This window comes from Poromitra crassiceps (genome assembly GCF_964638095.1).
Source record: "Poromitra crassiceps genome assembly, chromosome: 17".
Lineage (NCBI taxonomy): Eukaryota > Metazoa > Chordata > Actinopteri > Beryciformes > Melamphaidae > Poromitra > Poromitra crassiceps.
In genome coordinates this window covers 22,468,410-22,489,154 of record NC_139635.1, presented here as the reverse complement: position 1 = coordinate 22,489,154, position 20,745 = coordinate 22,468,410, and the positions used below count along the sequence as shown (strand labels likewise).

At 42.8% G+C, this 20,745-nt stretch overlaps 1 protein-coding gene across 1 annotated transcript; it reads left to right on the top strand.

The window, feature by feature from the left end:
* Window positions 1-1,069: 1,069 nt before the first annotated feature.
* On the top strand, window positions 1,070-4,981 carry LOC310792256 (piggyBac transposable element-derived protein 3-like; the record flags this gene model as incomplete). The annotated part of the gene is made up of 4 exons (XM_083653979.1): window positions 1,070-1,573; window positions 1,674-1,751; window positions 1,869-2,487; window positions 4,945-4,981. The coding sequence occupies exons 1-4, from the start codon at window positions 1,306-1,308 to the stop codon at window positions 4,979-4,981; spliced, it is 1,002 nt and encodes a 333-aa protein (XP_083510105.1). The 5' UTR covers window positions 1,070-1,305.
* Between the last annotated feature and the right edge of the window lie 15,764 nt (window positions 4,982-20,745).

The window sequence follows — 20,745 nt, the reverse complement described above, 5'->3', positions numbered from 1 at the left end:
GAATGTGAGAGAGGGGGGAGGACAGAGAGTAGAGGTAGGGTCTAGGGTGGAGGGAGGGAGTAGGATACGGGCCCGGATTAGGGCGAGGGTGGGGGGAAAATGGGAAATGTGGAGGAGGAGAGGACAGAGAAGGAGGGGTGGGAGGGTGCAGGGGGAGGAGAGCAGGGGGGATGTGAGAGAGGGGGGAGGACAGAGAGGCAGAGAAGGAGGGGTGGGAGGGTGCAGGGGAAGGAGAGCAGGGGGAATGTGAGAGAAGGGAGAGCAGGAAGTGGCAGGGATTCAGGAAAATAGGGGAGAAGAGGAGGAAGAGGAAGGAGCAGAGGGGGGGAGAATGAGGAGAGAGCAGGAGAAGGGAGGGGGGGGCGGTGGGATGTGGGGGAGGAAAGAGCATGGAAAGAGAGGAGAACAAGAAGGGGGAAGAAGGGAAGAAGCGGGGAAAGGGGGAAAGAGAGGGGGGACAACTGACTACTCTAAGCATTAACCAGAGCTAACTGGGACATAGTATCTAGCTAATCTACAGCCTAATCTGGCCTATCCTACCCTGCTCTAGTCTGATTTTAGCCTGAACACTAACACTCTAAAGTCCAGAACCAACAGCTGGTCACTAAAGAAGAGGTTCCCGCTGAGCAGCAGGAGGGGAGCTCCAGTCTGGACCAGGAGGACTTGGAGCACGCACACATTAACACGTTGAGTGCCAAGGACGAGATATCTCGGCTTACATAATCCAACCGTTGAGTGCCAAGGACGAGATATCTCGGCTTACATCTTTTTCAGTGGTTTCCACTAGGTGAGGCCCTTGGGCAATATGTGAATGTGGATCCGACCTCTCCCGCTGCCCCGGAAGTACTCTAACAAAGATTTCTATATAAGGAAGGCGGGCTCCTTTGATCGCGTGGGTTGAAGTAGGTTGGTAATAGATTGAGACAGACAGCATTACATAGCGATTTATACATAGAGAATTTCAGCAATTTAGCGTCAGATTTAGAGCGAGTTGGTTAGCGTAGTTGATTTAGTTTGTAGTTGTTAGTAAAGTAGTAGTGTTTAGTATAGTCTTCATAGTAGACTTAGTTTAGATACTTAGTTAGCGCGTAGTTACAGTTAGTGTTCATTGTAGTTAGCTTAGCACATTTAGCGTTAGCGTCAGTTCATTTTAGTATTTAGCCTTTATTCTAGTTCAGTTTATTCTAGTTCAGTTTGATCGAGTTGGTAGCCGGTAGATTAGCCTTATTTCAGTTCAGTTTGAGCTAGTCGTAGCAGTAGTTGTTTTATTTCAGTTTAGTTGGGAGCGGGTGGCGTGTTTGTGCCATGCCGGCAAAACGCAAGCGGTCTTCGGCGGCCACACGCAAGCGATCGGCCGATCAGAGATCACTGCTGGATTTCTTTTCCGTCCGAAACGAGCTTGTGCCGGAGACCGATTCCGAGGTCTCGGATGACGAACGGGGTGAGCCCATGCACGTCGCGGCTGCTGCTGCTGGGCTGACTGAGTCCGAGTCGAGTGAGCTCACGTCTTCTCCAGACGCGGATTCTGAAGAAGAATGGGAGCCATCCAGGAGCGAAGCTCTAGAGAGCAGTGGTAAGACGATGTTTGAGATGACTTGTGTAACTTGTGTAAATGTAATTACTATGACTATACAAAAGCCAGCAGTCAGTCAATTCATTTTACTGAATTTCAGACTCTGAAGATGAGCCTACTGTAGCCAGCTGTAGCGGTACAGCATCTGGTGCCACAGCCACTGGTGCCAGGAAAATGGGTAAGATCACACTTCAGAATCAGGTTTATTTTCACATCACAGGTTCCAGCCAGAATTCAGTACCACACATAAAAAAAACACTATTTTATGGTAATTATGTATTTCTATAATTTGCAGATTGTGGCAGTGGAGCTGGAAGTGGAAAACGGCCTGCAGGTACAGCCTGGTGTGACGTTGACTGGGAGCCAACCCACATCCCCTTTACAGCAGAACCGGGTCCTCATAGTGGTGGTGCTGCTGCTAAACCAGTTGACTTCTTCCAGCTCTTCCTGGACGATGAGCTGCTCCAGGCCATTGTAGTCCAAACTAACTTGTATGCACACCAGTGCATCAGTCAGGTCAGTGAGGCTCTGCCACATTTAAGGCTTGGGAGGTGGAAGGACACTGATGTGGCAGAACTCAAGAGCTTCTTGGGACTATACTTCCTCACTGGGATCGTCACGAAGCCTAAACTGGCCATGTACTGGTCCACAAATGAACTGCATGCTACCCCCCACTTCAACAAAACCATGTCTCGCAACCGCTTTCAACTGCTAACACGATTCCTCCATTTCAGCAACAATTTTGATGTTGATGGTGCAGACAAGTTGTTCAAGGTCCGGCCAGTTTTGAACGACCTGTTAGAAAAGTTCAGAGCAATGTTCACACCGAGTCAAAACATCAGTATTGATGAGGGGATGCTCCTGTGGCGTGGGCGGTTGGCATTCAAAGTGTACAACCCACAGAAACCCATAAAGTATGGGATAAAGTCCTACATACTCTGTGACTCCCAGACAGGTTACTGCTACAGTATGAAGCCGTACTGTGGTGAGCGGTCCACCCTAGGCGAGACGGTGGAGTTCCTCCTCGGGGACTTGGCAGGGCAGGGGTACCATTTATACATGGACAACTACTACAACTCTGTTGGAATGTGTGCACAGCTGCTGGAGTGTCAGACACATGTCTGTGGCACTCTGAGGAAGAACAGGGGCGAGCCACCTGCTACCATGGTCACCAACCACACCGTGAAGCTGGGGGAAACGGTCATGCGCCACAATGGTGGCACCATGGTTCTGGCCTGGCGAGACAAAAGGATCGTGAAAATGGTTTCCACTCTGCACGACGACACGATGGAGACAGTGCAGGTCAGGCAGAAAGGCAGCAGAGAGAGGGTCCCACACACAAAACCCAAGTGTGTTGTAGACTACAACAAGTACATGAATGGGGTCGACAGATTGGACCAGAACATCGCGTACTATCCGTTTGCCAGGAAGACATCCAGGTGGCCCTTCAAATTTGTCATGTACATGTTTCAGATGTCTTTTTATAACGCCTTTGTTCTGTACAAAGCTAAACACCCAGCTAAACGCCAGAGAAAGTGTAAAACATTGCTGGATTTCATCCTGAGTGTTGTCGGTGCATGGACCAGACCTGTGGTGGGGGGTGGCGGGGAGGAGGTGGGGGGTGGCGGGGAGGAGGTGGGGGGTGGCGGGGAGGAGGTGGGGGCTGGCTGGGAGGAGGTGGGGGGTGGCGGGGAGGAGGTGGGGGCGGGGGGCAGTGACCAACCTGCAACCATGCCCCGGCGACCATACCTGGACCCTCAATGCAGGCTGGAGGTCAATCTAGCGGGCCATGTAATGGTCCCCATACCAGCCACACCCAAAAAAGATGCCCCAACGAGGAGGTGTAGCGTTTGTGCAAAGAAAGATCTTAGAAGAGAGACACGCTACATGTGTGTCAAATGTAGGGTCGCATTACACAGGGGTAGCTGCTATGAGGAGTACCACTCAGACAAGAACCTTCCTCAGCGGCGCTGGCGCTGAGTAGGCATGGGTCGTAAAAAAAACAAACCTGCCAGGGATTGTTTTTGCTCTTTGTTTGATTGTTTGCTAGCTAGCAGGAATACATAAAAAGTACCTGCCGATTTTCATGTAACTTTGTGGATGGGTGTAACATGGGCCAAGGAAGTACCCATTACATTTTGGAGCAGTTCTGGATTCGGTGTACGAGCCCAAACCGGTTTGATCACTAACCGAAAAAACCTATAAAAAAAAAAACCTATAAAAAAAAAAAAAAAGCTGAGTGACCTGTGGTCTGCTCTTGTTTTGTATTTATTTTGACATTTATTTATTTTATTATTGTATTATTCCTCCATTATTGAAAACAACTATTGTTCAGATGTCACACAGGAGATAAACAATTGAATTGTTCATTCTGTGGTAAAGGTTTTGGTCGTAAAGTACACTTTAAGTCACACATGATAGTCCACACAGGAGAGAAACGATTTAATTGCTCAGTCTGTGGTAAAGGTTTTGGTCATAAAGGAAACTTGAAGAAACACATGATAGTCCACACAGGTGAGAAACAATTTCTTTGCTCATTCTGTGGTAAAGGTTTTGGTGGAAAAGGATACTTGAAGAGACACATGATAGTCCACACAGGCAAGACAAAATGTAATTGCTCAGTCTGTGGTAAAGGTTTTGGTGAGAAAGGAGACTTGAAGAAACACATGATAGTCCACACAGAAGAGAAACAGTTTAATAGCTCAGTCTGTGGGAAAGGTTTTGGTCATAAAGGAAACTTGAAGAGACACATGATAGTCCACACAGGTGAGAAACAATTTCTTTGCTCAGTCTGTGGTAAAGGTTTTGGTGAGAAAGGAGACTTGAAGAAACACATGATAGTCCACACAGAAGAGAAACAGTTTAATTGCTCAGTCTGTGGTAAAGGTTTTGGTCATAAAGGAAACTTGAAGAGACACATGATAGTCCACACAGGTGAGAAACAATTTCTTTGCTCAGTCTGCGGTAAAGGTTTTGGTGGAAAAAGAGACTTGAAGAGGCACATGATAGTCCACACAGGCAAGACAAAATGTAATTGTTCAGTCTGTGGTAAAGGTTTTGGTGAAAAAAGAGACTTGAAGAGACACATGATAGTCCACACAGAAGAGAAACCGTTTAATTGCTCAGTCTGTGGTAAAGGTTTTGGTCATAAAGGAAACTTGAAGAGACACATGATAGTCCACACAGCTGAGGAACAATTTCTTTGCTCAGTCTGTGGTAAAGGTTTTGGTGGAAAAAGATACTTGAAGAGACACATGATAGTCCACACAGGAGAGTAAACATTGAATTGCTATCTTTGGTGAGGGGTGATTTGAGTGTTTCTGTTTATGCGTGCAAGTTTGTACTCTCTGTGTATATGTTGTGTTATCCAGTGTAATACCAAAAAACTTCATGGCCAAACACTGCTAATGAGTCATGAAAGCAAAACCAAGACCTAAGACACATTTGTTTGTGTGCATATTATTATAAGATGTATAAAACCTACTGGTGCAGGGGTTCCCAACCTTTTTTGGCTCGTGACCCGATTTTGACGTCACAAAAATGTAGGGACCCTAGACATTCAAATTCCGGTACACCGTCGATATCATCAGTGACATGTCAGTGATGTCGCATGTATGCTTCTTTTCCCCCTCAGAATTCTGACTTTATTTTCAGAATTCTGCCTTTATTCTCTGAATCCTGATTTAAAGTTATAATCTCAAACATTTGTATTAAAAAAAAGTCACTATCTGATAGTGAGCCCATTGACACTTTGGATCTCACCTGCAATTACCACTCATCGCCATAAGTGTCACCCAAGAGAACAAAACTGAAATCTTAAGAGATTATCACTTTCACTTTAAACTCAGAACTAAAACAAACAAAACGCAAGTGACCCTAATCATCTTTGCTAGTTTTAAATTGGGTGGTGTATTTTTTATTTTATTTTATTTTTTAATTTCAGGCGACCCCACTTAGGGTCGCGACCCTAAGGTTGGGAACCACTGTACTAGTGTATAATGTAGCTCCAACTGCCGCTCCCTGCCAACCTCCAGGAAAGAGCTTTACTGAGCCATCAGCCCCCCTACCCACTCCTTCCCAGAGAAACACTCACCTGCATGAATGAAGACTTTGATACACGTCGGCTATACTGAATCCAGCTGCCAAAACTCCAGGAAACGGCCCTATTACACACAATGTGCACCGCATGCATTCAAATCAATACTAATCGATACTTTTGAATAGTCATTTCGGTTCATGATGCACATAGTCCCAGTCGGGGGACGTCCCATTTCACCTCTGCCCACCCACACCCAAATCCTCCTCACACATTGCATAGAGCTTTAAAAAGTGACAGTATCTACACCACTTGTAGCAGCCCCAGAAGGAAGATGGTCGCACTCCTTGATGTTTCATAGATTTAATAAAATCCATTCACACCGTAAGAGCTGAGAAAAACAGCAAAACATTTACACATTAACAACAATCATGTAATGTCAGAGACACAAGCTATCCCTAAAATAACTTATAATGATTTACTCTTCTTCATTATGTAGTATGTGTTCAATGACAAAATACCATGAATCAACAATGAAAACAAAGTGCTCAGTAGGCCTACATGCCAACAAGGCAAAATTGCTACAAATTGTTGCTGAGGCCATACAGCATTTAAGCTAGTAGACAGTCATTCAATGAAACATATAACGCATTAAATAAACCACAGATGACAATAAACATCACATGAAAGTGGTCCTCGTGTGAAGATTATCCCGCTGAACACTGGTTCGCGTTTGATTAAGCTTATTGATGATTAAGCGCGCGTTATAGACCAATTATACGCCTACGTCACAATGACAACAAAGCAAGCTGCGCGCGCAACGTGTAGGCAGAAAGTCGTTAGCCCAGCATAGACAGACAGCGAAAACTCTGTCAAAGCCCCGCTGTCAGGACTGCTCTATGCCCATCTGCAACACACAGTTATATTTTAGTTTTAAAATGCAGTTCTCGGCTTACTACCACAGCTTATCGCCTGGTGATAAGCAATGTTATGCATCGAAATTAACGTTGTTTAATGGGACATGTCTTACAGACCCATACGCACTGGCGCTGTCAATTGGCCAAGCCTAGTGGCCGGCAATACATATCGTGCATTCCTTTATAACTGGGGATAGCGTAGATAATTATTCTGTAACTTGCAAAGATATATTGTTATGTTGATAATGCACACAACTCAATGACATTATTTAACGTTACTTGGTCGTTAACTAACCTAGCGATGTGGCTGAGCAGCCTTTCAGTTCAGGCAGCTTACCTGATTATGAAGAGCACTGCAAAGTCGGGCATTTTTAACGATTTCCTCTTTCGGCTTGCAACCAAAGACACCTACGGTTAGCATTAAAAGCAGTATGAGTTGACGGGATTCGGTAAAACTTTACTCCTTGCTTTGTTGATAGTGTAACAGACTGTGTTGTGTTGTGTTCTATTGCGTGTGTGCGAGGCTAACCGTAGGTGTCTTTGGTTGCAAGCCGAAAGAGGAAATCGTTAAAAATGCCCGACTTTGCAGTGCTCTTCATAATCAGGTAAGCTGCCTGAACTGAAACTAGGCTGCTCAGCCACATCGCTAGGTTAGTTAACGACCAAGTAACGTTAAATAATGTCATTATTAAGTTGAACTGATTGGAACGAGGACATCATTAAAAATGCCCGACTTTGTAGTGCTCTTCATAATCAGGTAAGCTGCCTGTAGCTGTAGGCTGCTCAGCCACATCGCTCGGTTAGTTAACGACCAAGTAACGTTACATAATGTCATTGAATTGTGTGCATTATCAACATAACATATCTTTGCAAGTTACAGAATAATTATCTACGCTATCCCCAGTTATAAAGGAATGCACGATATGTATTGCCGGCCACTAGGCTTGGCCAATTGACAGCGCCAGTGCGTATGGGTCTGTAAGACATGTCCCATTAAACAACGTTAATTTCGATGCATAACATTGCTTATCACCAGGCGATAAGCTGTGGTAGTAAGCCGAGAACTGCATTTTAAAACTAAAATATAACTGTGTGTTGCAGATGGGCATAGAGCAGTCCTGACAGCGGGGCTTTGACAGAGTTTTCGCTGTCTGTCTATGCAAAGCTGACTGCTTTCTGCCTACACGTTGCGCGCGCAGCTCAATGTTGACAAGCTGTATAAGGGGTCTATTTCGAATCGCACATAGGTTACGCAAAAACCACGCCCTGTGCCCGCCTACGCAGCAGTCAAGCGCCGGGATTGGCCAGGGGCTCATGCTCATGTTGGGCTCTGTTACAGGGACACCATTCCTGTGACAAGCAACAACACCAAGCGAGGCTGCAACAGGATATTGAAAGACAAAATCCTACATCACACCAAAGCATACAATGTATTTTAATGTTATTTGACTTTCTGACCACCCGCTTCAGTGCTTATTATGAGGCCAGAATAACAGATGCTGCTGGCCATTGGGAAGGCTAACCCTTTACTTTTGGTTTTATTTATTGTGTATGATTCAACTTTGTATCTATGATTTTATATTATTGCATGTTTTTGTAGATTGTTGGGACTTCACTGGCCTCGAACAAACAGCTGGACTGGGGGGGGAGGAGAGAAGCTAGGCCTATGTGCTGTAGCCTATTGTATTTTTAATTTGATATTTTGTAGCTGAGCTCTGTTATTGAAGCTTTGGCTAAAGGCCTGAATTTTACAATGATGTTTTGAAATAAATGTTTAAAAATCGATTGTGTGTTAAAAGCTTGTGTTACGTTTTCATTGGCGTTAATACACTAGGGCGGGTTCACACCAGAAAGTCTGGGTTGGGTGGGTCTGTGTTCGGGCCAGAGAAGAGGATGATACAAATTTGTTTCGTTTTTCAGCTGGTTCGGTTTGCGTTCACAAGGCCAAAATCCACTAGTCCTGCCCACACGAACCAAAGTCACGTGGGCAGAAATCTCGTTCTGTTATTGGCCATACTGACTTCCCCCCGACAGTTTACGTTGAGGCCATCGGCCATTGTTGATGACGTGTCACTATGCGACACCCAGTTACTCCATGTCAGAAAATAAAGATGGACGCACGTCATTTAACCAGTCAATTTATGTCTGTTTATTTAGACAATTATATGTCAATAGAACAGTAAACATTACAGACGCCACGTTTGTCCCCTGCCACTAGTCATTTTTGTCTGTTTGTGATGTCGCTGGTAAGGAGACGAGATAAGCTAGCTAACTGCTACAGCTAGCAGCTTCTTCTTCCGCGGGAGCTTCCAAAACAGGAAATAACCAATAAAATCAACACAAAAAATCACGTGCTTCCTCTGACTCCTATTCTTCTTATCCGCACCTCTATTGTCTGTAAATGTGTTTTAATTTAATTGCTGTTTATACATTTGCTCGTTTAAAACTTTTATTTATTTTTTCTTTTTATTGCTGTACTGTGTTATAACCTGGTTGTATGTCGCTTTGGATAAAGGCGTCTGCAAAATATCAATAAAGTAAAGTAAAATAAGGCAGTCACAAACAAGCAACACAGTCTTAACAAAGCCATGTAGGCTATATCAATCGCATGTCCTACCAGATCGGAAGCAGACAGTCACATCAGTGCGCTGTTCTCAATAATGCAGTCCGTGTCCAACGAAAAATAAAGTATCTCCTTTGTGATGGCCATCAACATAAAGGCTTTATCTATCTAGCAGCAAGGAGATTGTCTGAACTTGCCGGTGTGGAGCAGGCCACTTTGAGCAGAGCAGAGGGGAGGTCCGTCTCTCACACCATGCTATAATCACTTGCCAGTAGGGGGAGAACCCCTCTATAAAAATGGGCGGTAACACTTTATAATAACGTTCAGTAGTAAATCATTTATAAGCTATTCATTAATGATGAACTAATGATGAACTAATCATTTACAAAACATTTGTAAATGATTAATAAGTGCTATGTAAACATATTAAAAACGTGTTGTAAGTCATCTATAAACTTTCAGTAAATCATGAAATTATCATAAATAAAACGTTAGTAAATTGTTAATAATTAATCAATATTCTATCCAAAGTTTTGGCTACGGCTCTGGTCAGAGATATGAGGCAGAAAGAAGGCGGCCGGTTCAGGACCTCAGAGAGGTCAAAGTAAACTGGGTAAACTGAGTTAGTAGCCTAGATATTTTACAAAATAACTCAGGGGATAAGTGCTATTGATTCTTATTTTGAGTATCTTAGAACACAAAAGCTCCCCTATACTTTTTTATAGGCCTACTTATTCTCATTTGTTTCCAGCGGGTCAATATTTGCTATATATATGTGTATGTGTGTGTATACAGTATATTTATATATATTTTTTTTATGTATATATGTATGTATGTATATATCTATATATGCATATATGTGTATGGGTGTGTATAACATTTATCAGTGTTTAGACTTGCACTATGCATTCCCCTTGCCTTGGTCCCTCCCCCCCCCCCCTCCCTCCCTTATATTTCTATGACCTGGTAGTCTATTTTTGTGTTTTCTACATTCTTGCGTCACTGCTGCGTCAGACTTACCTTCCGTATGCCACGTCACCTTACCTGTTTGCCACGTATGCCCCTTTATTTATAGGAGCGGTAGCCAACGCCCAGCTGCCATAGCCTGATGAAGACCCAGTGAGGTTGAAACGCGTTGCGTTTTCCTGCCCGTGTCTCTTATTTTGTATGAAGTTGTACATTACGTATGCGTTTTCCTGCCCGTGTCTCTTATTTTGTATGAAGTTGTACATTGTATGTAAACCTGAGGTTACCTGTGTACCAACACTTCTGGATTAAATTTCTCGTAAAAAAGTAACCAGTAAGCTCCTTTTTTCACTTTTGTATTCTACTTGACTTTGAGCTTGCTTGCTGCCACTTTCTCTACTCCCGAGTATCTTAGAACAACACATTTGATTGAGAGGATATTATGAGGTTATTTATTATGATGATGATGATTATTATTATTATTATTATAATGAATAATAGAGAGTAGCCTACCATATTCTGATCCACTCCATACCAGTTGGTGGCGGTAATACACCAATTCGTTGTTTGCCAACCGCCAATACATTTTAAGAAGAAGAAGTGCAAACGTTCTTGAAAGGAGTACCAGTAGCGTATCTTATCATCGGTACTTCAGAAGTTTAATTTACAAACACAAGACTCGTATGTGCGGAGGATATTATCACGGATATATCAACTGGAACCTGGGCTCCGTTTTAGGGAAAGAAGCCCCTCTCATGGGACTCAGCTTTACTTATGTTTTAGCTGTGAAGCTAACGTTAGCTTAGCTTCGAAGCTAACGTGAGCTATTGGGCCTTTGAATGATAAGGTTTGTCAGTAAATAGTTCAGGAGGAAGCGTTCCCGTCACTCTGTGAAAATGTCTAAAGTACAGAAGCTGCACAGAGCAGCCTTGCCTCCAGACACCCAGAAGCTGTTGGTCATTAAAAAAGAGGTTCCCGCTGAGCAGCAGGAGGGGAGCTCCAGTCTGGACCAGGAGGGCCCAGAGCCCCCATACATTAAAGAGGAACTCTGGACCAGTCAGGAGGGAGAGCAGCTTCAGAAGGACCCACACATTAAAGAGGAACAGGAGGGAGAGCAGCTTCAGGAGGACCCAGAGCCCGCACACATTAAAGAGGAACAGGAGGGAGAGCAGCTTCAGGAGGACCCAGAGCCTCCACACATTAAAGAGGAACAGGAGGGAGAGCAGCTTCAGGAGGACCCAGAGCCTCCACACATTAAAGAGGAACAGGAGGGAGAGCAGCTTCAGGAGGACCCAGAGCCTCCACACATTAAAGAGGAACAGGAGGGAGAGCAGCTTCAGGAGGACCCAGAGCCTCCACACATTAAAGAGGAACAGGAGGAATTCTGGATCAGTCAAGAGGGAGAGCAGATTCAAGGGCCGGAGGAAGCCCATATCACCCAGTTCCCATTCACTCCTGTCTGTGTGAAGAGGGAAGATGATGAAGAGAAACCTCAGTCCTCACAGCTTCATCAAAGCCAAACTGAGGAGAAGAGAGAAGCAGAGCCTCTAGCCAGCAGCTCAACTGAACAGATGAAAACAGAAGCTGGTGGAGAGGACTGTGGAGTATCAGAACCAGCCAGGAACTTAGATCCAGCTAGTAGATTACAACCAGCTTGTGATGACAAGACTTCAGACTCTTCTGAACCTGAGACTGAAGACAGTGATGAACAATGGATGGAGCCAAAGTTGAAAAGACACATGATAGTCCACACAGGAGAGAAACCATTTAATTGCTCAGTCTGTGGTAAAGGTTTTGGTCGTAAAACAAGCTTGAAGTCACACATGATAATCCACACAGGTGAGAAACGATTGAATTGCTCAGTCTGTAGTAAAGGTTTTCATGATAAAGGAGAATTGGACAGCCACATGAGCCACACAGGAGAGAAACCATTTAAGTGTTCAGTCTGTGGTAAAAGTTTTCGTAATAAAGGCCACTTGAATAGACACATGATAATCCACACAGGTGAGAAAAGACTTAATTGCTCAGTCTGTAGTAAAGGTTTTCGTGATAAAGGAGAATTGGACAGCCACATGATGATCCACACAGGAGAGAAACCATTTAAGTGCTCAGTCTGTGGTCAAGGTTTTCATCATAAAGGACACTTGAAGTCACACATGATAGTCCACACAGGTGAGAAAAATTTTAATTGCTCACTCTGTGGTAAAGGTTTTGGTCATAAAATAAGCTTGAAGAGACACATGACAGTCCACACAGGCGAGAAAGAAAACATTTGCTCAGTCTGTAGTAAAGGTTTTCGTGATAAAGGACACTTGAATAGACACATGATAACCCACACCTGTGAGAAACCATTTCTTTGCTCAGTCTGTGGTAAAGGTTTTACTCGTAAAGGAACCTTGAAGAAACACATGACAATCCACACAGGAGAGTAAACATTTAATTTCTATCTGTGGTGGAGGAGGGATCTGAGTGTTTATGCATGCAAGTACTGTATGTGCTGTGGATTTGTGAATGTGTTAGGGCTGGGCGATATAGCCAAAAAGTATATCCATATAAAATATTTAATATCTGTCGATATTAATTATATATATATATATATATATATATATATTGTATATGTATTAGGGCTGTGGCGATTCACTTATCTCCCGATTCGATACTATCACGATTCTTGGGTGCCGATTCGATTTATATTGCGATTCTTAAGTATTGCGATTCTATGATTATTGCGATTCGATATTACGATTTATTGCGATTTTTGTTTATTTTTTTCTTTTCTTTTTTCAGTTTGTTTCCGTTTTTACACTAGATTAGAACATGGGAAAAGTTTAATCATACACTAGGAGACTATATATATCATGAGTAGGGCTGGGCGATATAGTTAAAAACAGGGGCGGACTGGGATCATAATTCAGGCCGGGCATTAGATACCAAGCAGGCCAGGCCGATATGGGCCGACGCACGTGAAATTTGGGCCGTTTGAAGCCCAATTTGGGCCGTTTGAAGCCAGATTTGGGCCGTTTGAAGTCCAATTTTACAATGAGATGCACCCACTTTAACCCTGAAGTGTAATTATTACTTCAGACTAACTAATAAAGTAATAAAGCCACTAGTAAACCAGTAGGCGGCGCCTGGCCTGCTGTTCAGTGAGTGTTTTTTTTTTTTGCGATTATCGATTCTGGAATAAAAGATCGATTCAAAAAATCGTGACATTAAAAATCGCAATACTTAGGTGAATCGATTTTTTCCCCCACCCCTAATATGTATGTTAGTGCTCTGTTGTGTTATCCAATGTCATACCAGAAAACACTTCACACTATCACAATAAATTGCTATCTGTGGTAAAATTGTGTTTCTTGTCTTGTCTCAGCTTGATTACGGTGATACCATTTATAGATTTGCTTGCCCCACTTTATCATGCTGCTCCGAGATATATGTCCAACTCAGCTTATAGGACTCACCATTGTACTGTATTTTATATTCTCTGATTGGTCTCTGATTGTGCCATAAAGCAATCTCCCATTGATCTTATTTGAATGAACAGTCAAACATGTCATATTATATAAACGCTTGTGATGTATCAACATTACATGCGGTAATATGAAATACACAATACAGTAATATTAAATTCACAAGTGGTGACAGAACAATGATAACAAGCAAAAGGAAAATGTAAAACAATATAAAGAAAATGTGTGGAAAAAATAAAAGTCAAAGCAGAATAATACCATTACCTATTTTTTCCATATTTTCCAGAATATAGCTTTCAAGTGTCATGTAAATTGGCCCGGGCAGACAGACACATGGCACCCAAAACATAACCTTGGCTCGGGGTCGGCTCAACTTTTACTGATAGTGAAAGGGTCAACGTGGTCGCCAGGTAGAGACTGTCCATATATTTCTCAGTTTGGGGTTATAGCATCTGATTTGAAAGTGTAAAGAGTGAGACAGGTGGGATTTACTATCTATGTACATATTTTTGTTAAATTGCCCATTTTTAGGCTAGCACACGTGGTGGTTACATCGTTATATATGCAGGGTTTCTATAGCCTGGTAAACCAGCCTGCCACGTTATATATGCAGGGTTTCTATAGCCTGGTAAACCAGCCTGTCACGTTATATATGCAGGGTTTCTATAGCCTGGTAAACCAGCCTGCCACGTTATATATGCAGGGTTTCTATAGCCCGGTAAACCAGCCTGTCACGTTATATATGCAGGGTTTCTATAGCCTGGTAAACCAGCCTGTCACGTTATATATGCAGGGTTTCTATAGCCTGGTAAACCAGCCTGTCACGTTATATATGCAGGGTTTCTATAGCCTGGTAAACCAGCCTGTCACGTTATATATGCAGGGTTTCTATAGCCTGGTAAACCAGCCTGCCACGTTATATATGCAGGGTTTCTATAGCCCGGTAAACCAGCCTGTCACGTTATATATGCAGGGTTTCTATAGCCTGGTAAACCAGCCTGTCACGTTATATATGCAGGGTTTCTATAGCCTGGTAAACCAGCCTGCCACGTGAACATTTCATTTAGTTCTACCAGACTGTCTGGCCTCAAGCCCTGGAAGGGCTTCTAGCAGAAACTGCAAAGCAGACGAACCAATCAGTGACCCGCCTCGTAGTTGACATTGTGACCGGCCAATCAGGCACGCCACTAGCAAAACAGTAGTGGCCGCCTCCTTGCCTGTCCGCCTCGAGTAATATCAGCGTTCATCTAGTTTTAACAGCCATAAGGTGCAGTTATTGCAGAAATAAACATAGATAAATATGCTTTTGCCGTTCTCCCGAGTGGATTTGGGTCTGACTGGATCCAACGCTGATTGGCTGAAGGAGTTGTCTGTCAAGGCAAGTACACCCGCCCAACTTGTGAAAGCTTGGGGCCAGACGGAAACGAAGAACGAAATGAAATGCGAGTTCACGTGACCGACTGGTTTACCAGGCTATGAGGTTCTGGTCTTGTCAGATGAAGAGATGGGAGTGGTACAGATCCAGCAGAGACAACAGGTTGCAGCCGATGGTCTTCTGGGCTGACCGGATGATCAGTCTGCAGTCTGGTTCTGTCCGTGGTGGTGGAGACAGAGAACCAGACGGTGATAGACTCCACCATGGCCATTTAGAACTGGACCAACGTTTTTCTGTGGGACTTTAAGTTTCCTCAGCTGCCGCAGGAAGAACAGGGGCTGGATGGGGCTGAGTGGAGTAGCTCAGGGGCACTTCCAGGCCAACCAGTGGGCCCACCACAGAAGTCAAGCCTATTAAACAGAGGTTGAGGGGAAGGTGGCAAAAGCAATGGGAGGAAGAGAGGAAAGGACAATGGTTTTACATGATTCAAAGGAAAGTGGGAGAAATGAAATGTGCAGGAAGGAACAGGAGAGATGAGACATCATATCAACACTCAGGTTTGGAAACACCGGATTAAACAGTTCCCTATTCATGAGGTCTATAGGAAAACATAAAACAGGCAGATGTGATTGTGGGCGAGAAGAAACAGTAGAACCATTCATGCTACACACTGTCAGAGATATGAGGCAGAAGGCAGGTGGTTCAGGACCTCAGAGAGGTCAAAGTAAACTGAGTTAGTAGATATTTTACAAAATAACTCGGGGGATAAGTGCTATTGATTCTTATTTTGAGTATCTTAGAACAACACATTTGATTGAGAGGATATGATGAGGTTATGTATTATGAGTATGATTATGAATTGATGTTATGATTATGATGATGATTATTATTATATAAATAATAGAGTAGCCTACCATATATTCTGATCCACTCCATACCAGTTGGTGGCGGTAATACACCAATTCGTTGTCTGCCAACCGCCAATACATTTTAAAGAAGAAGAAGTGCAAACGTTCTTGAAAGGAGTAGGCCTACCAGTAGCGTATCTTATCATCGGTACTTCAGAAGTTTAATTTACAAACACAAGACTCGTATGTGCGGAGGATATTATCACGGATATATCAACTGGAACCTGGGCTCCGTTTTAGGGGAAGAAGCCCCTCTCATGGGACTCAGCTTTACTTATGTTTTAGCTGTGAAGCTAACGTTAGCTTAGCTTCGAAGCTAACGTGAGCTATTGGGCCTTTGAATGATAACGTTTGTCAGTAAATAGTTCAGGATGAGACGTTCCCGTCACTCTGTGGAAATGTCTAAAGTACAGAAGCTGCACAGAGCAGCCTTGCCTCCAGACATCCAGAAGCTGTTGGTCATTAAAAAAGAGGTTCCCGCTGAGCAGCAGGAGGGGAGCTCCAGTCTGGACCAGGAAGACTCAGAGCCCCCATACATTAAAGAGGAACTCTGGACCAGTCAAGAAGGAGAGCAGCTTCAGGAGGACCCACACATTAAAGAGGAACAGGAGGGAGAGCAGCTTCAGGAGGACCCAGAGCCTCCACACATTAAAGAGGAACAGGAGGGAGAGCAGCTTCAGGAGGACCCAGAGCCTCCACACATTAAAGAGGAACAGGAGGGAGAGCAGCTTCAGGAGGACCCAGAGCGCGCACACATTAAAGAGGAACAGGAGGAATTCTGGATCAGTCAAGAGGGAGAGCAGCTTCAGGAGGACCCAGAGGCTCCACACATTAAAGAGGAACATGAGGGAGAGCAGCTTCAGGAGGACCCAGAGCCTCCACACATTAAAGAGGAACAGGAGGGAGATCAGCTTCAGGAAGACCCAGAGCCTCCACACATTAAAGAGGAACAGGAGGGAGAGCAGCTTCAGGAGGACCCAGAGTTCACAAAAATTAAAGAGGAACAGGAGGAATTCTGCATCAGTCAAGAGGGAGAGCAGCTTCAGGAGGACCCAGAGGCTCCACACATTAAAGCACACTTGAAGTCACACATGATAGTCCACACAGGTGAGAAAAAATTTAATTGCTCACTCTGTGGTAGAGGTTTTACTCGTAAAGGCCACTTGAATAGACACATGGTGATCCACGCAGGTGCGAAACAACTTATTTGCTCAGTCTGTAGTAAAGGTTTTCATGATAAAGGAGACTTGGACAGGCACATGATGATCCACACAGGAGATAAACCATTTAAGTGCTCAGTCTGTGGTCAAGGTTTTACTCTTAAAAGCCACTTGAATAGACACATGATAATCCACACAGGTGAGAAACAACTTAATTGCTCAGTCTGTAGTAAAGGTTTTAATGATAAAGGAGAATTGGACAGCCACATGATGATCCACACAGGAGAGAAACCATTTAAGTGCTCAGTCTGTGGTCAAGGTTTTCGTCTTATAGCACACTTGAAGTCACACATGATAGTCCACACAAGTGAGAACAAATGTAATTGCTCAGTCTGTGGTAAAGGTTTTACTCGTAAAGGCCACTTGAATAGACACATGATGATCCACGCAGGTGAGAAACAACTTATTTGCTCAGTCTGTGGTAAAGGTTTTACTCGTAAAGGCCACTTGAATAGACACATGATGATCCACGCAGGTGAGAAACAACTTATTTGCTCAGTCTGTAGTAAAGGTTTTCATGATAAAGGAGACTTGGACAGGCACATGATGATCCACACAGGAGAGAAAAAATGTAAGTGCTCAGTCTGTGGTCAAGGTTTTCGTCATAAAGTACACTTGAAGTCACACATGATAGTCCACACAGGTGAGAAAAATTTTAATTGCTCACTCTGTGGTAAAGGTTTTGGTCATAAAATAAGCTTGACGAGACACATGACAGTCCACACAGGCGAGAAAAAAAACATTTGCTCAGTCTGTAGTAAAGGTTTTCGTGATAAAGGACACTTGAATAGACACATGATAACCCACACCTGTGAGAAACCATTTCTTTGCTCAGTCTGTGGTAAAGGTTTTACTCGTAAAGGAACCTTGAAGAAACACATGACAATCCACACAGGAGAGTAAACATTTAATTTCTATCTGTGGTGGAGGAGGGATCTGAGTGTTTATGCATGCAAGTACTGCATGTACTGTGGATTTGTGAATGTGTTAGGGCTGGGCGATATAGCCAAAAAGTATAACCATATAAAATATTTAATATCTGTTGATATAGATAATTATTGATTATTAATGTCCCGTTTTCATATTGTCCCGTTTTCATAAAAAAATATATATATCATAATAAAAAAACGAGAAGAAAAAGTTTGCATTTAACCACTTTATTTTGAACCACCGTATGTTCAAGGCACACAGGTAATTGTAATGCTAACACTGTCACACATAAGGTGTGTGTGTGTGTATATATATATATATATATATATATATATTAGGTGTGTCAAAATGAATCGTATAATCGATGCATCGTGATGTGGATGTGTGAATTGAATCAAATTGTTGACAGATGAATCGTTGAATCGTTTGTTTAAATTTCTGTTGACATTCAGACTTTAAAGCACTTTTTAAGTAAAATATGTATCTGACTGCTTGTTTTAATTGATGAAAAGTAGCCATGAGCAGTAATAATACAGAAAATTGAGGATTTGATACTTGGAGCTGCAATACTTTGAGGTGTATCGAGATGCATCGTGGAATCGAATCGAATTGTTGACGGATGAATCGTAATCGAATCGTGAGGAATATATGTGTGTATATATATATATATATATATGTGTATATACTGTATGTGTATATATGTGTGTGTGTATATATATATATATATGTATATATTTTTTTCATTTTGCAGTTTGAAGACAGATTTAGAGGAATATCTCATTTAATTTAGCATTAGGATTAGACTGTTGTGATATCATTGTTCAGTTTTAACCATCAATAATTGTTCCTTTTCTCATTATTTCACTTCTCAGAGTAAATACTGTATATTTATTTTGAGTTTTTTGTCAATTATTTGTGCTGTTATGGTTATTATTAGCTTAGTTACACGTTACAAGTTCACGCAAGCTGAAAGGTATGCTTGGCGTCCACTTTTTATACTCTCTTTTTTAAAGTTTTGTTGTGATGCTTTTAAATGTCCATTTTATTCTCTTCTTTTATTTCCTGTCATCCATTTTATGTGAAGCACTTTGAATTGCCTCTGTGTATGATGTTTACCGTCGCTTTTAACTGCTGACAGCTGTTTATTGTAATTACTGCTAAAAGCTGCAGGTCTGGGGGATGGTGTGTGTAACGGATATAGCCACCGCCTTAGCCAAATCTTTTGTCTAGAAGAGGGTGAAGCAAGGTCCATGGAGGGACATTCGCGTGAGATATATATAAAACTCACTATCGCCGTACTACGGATATACTCACTGCCTTGGGTAACTATTTTCCAGAAGAGGGTGAGGTGTTGCGTCAGGAGGGGATGCACGCGTAAGGGAGCTTACTAGAGCCGTACTCGTTTTAAGGAAGGTTTAGAGAAAAAAAACGGCCTGTTTGTCGACGGGCAACAGAAAGACGCAAGCTGAAAGGTATGCTTGGCATCCAAACTGCAGTATAAATATAAAGAAACACATACCCAGACCTGAGTTTTGCGAAAGGCCTGTTGCCTAATGCACTTTTATACTCTTTAAGTTTTGTTGTGATGCTTTTAAATGTCCATTTTATTCTCTTTTTATTTCCTGTCATCCATTTTATGTGAAGCACTTTGAATTGCCTCAGTGTATGAAATGTGCTATACAAATAAACTTGACTTCTACACTAGCTTAGATTGTGTTACTTATGGATGGAATTATAGTGAAAAGGGATTATCCTCCCTTTTTGCTGGGGACCCCACTTTGAAAACCACTGGCTTAGGCTACAACTGTTGCGAGAAGCCTCCTCTTGTTTCAGGATTTATCTCTTTGCATTAGGCTGTAATTACTATTTATATAAATCTATTTATTCACATAGATTCATGATATATGGTATACAGCCTACCTGTGACAATGTTTTGATTCATCTACTGTCTAAATGTAGCCTATTACTGCATGACTGATCCTATGATGTCATTGTAATCACACTCGGGTGTGCTTTCACAAGACAGGTGTTCAATCAGCCCTGTCTGTCTTTATAATGGCTGTCTTGCACTGTTTGTATTAGACTTGACAAAGGCTACGGCCGAAACTGTTGTCAAATAGCGTTAAATTACACTTTCTTGCAATCTATCCAATCAACAACCAATTAGGTTGAATACTGTACATTAATTGATTGGTAGAGATTGGTGAGGGCGGTTTAGAGGCTTCACTAGTGTCTGATTGGTTGAAAAACACATCCATTTCACTGTTCCTAGTGTCCTCTAGATCAGGGGTGTCAGACTCATTAGGTAGAGGGCCGGATTTGTTCAACTGAGACCTCATGGGGGCCGGATTTTTTTTTTACTCAAATCAATTCGACTCATTTACCCATTTACTTAACAAAATAAATACTGCTCTTTCCATTTCTCTTGAAACTGCCTTCATTCCGTGTCAACCTTTCTCTTTTTCGACAGCATCTTGTTGATTCCTGTTTTTTGGTAGGTAGCCGAATGCACGATTCAATTCCAGCGTGGCATCATGGCGGCTTTGTTTACACCTGATGGCCTACTGACATACTTCCTTGTAGTGCAGGTTAATTAACTTATGAATGAACTCTTAGCTTGCTTATTAGCCACACGTAGTTCATGATAATGGGATGCAAATTTTTTTTTTTTTTATATTCCAAAACATCTCGCGGGCCGGATGAAACCTGCCCGCGGGCCGTATCTCTGACATCCCTGCTCTAGAGAGAGAGTGGCATCAGCGGAGGACCAAAATGCGAGACTCATTA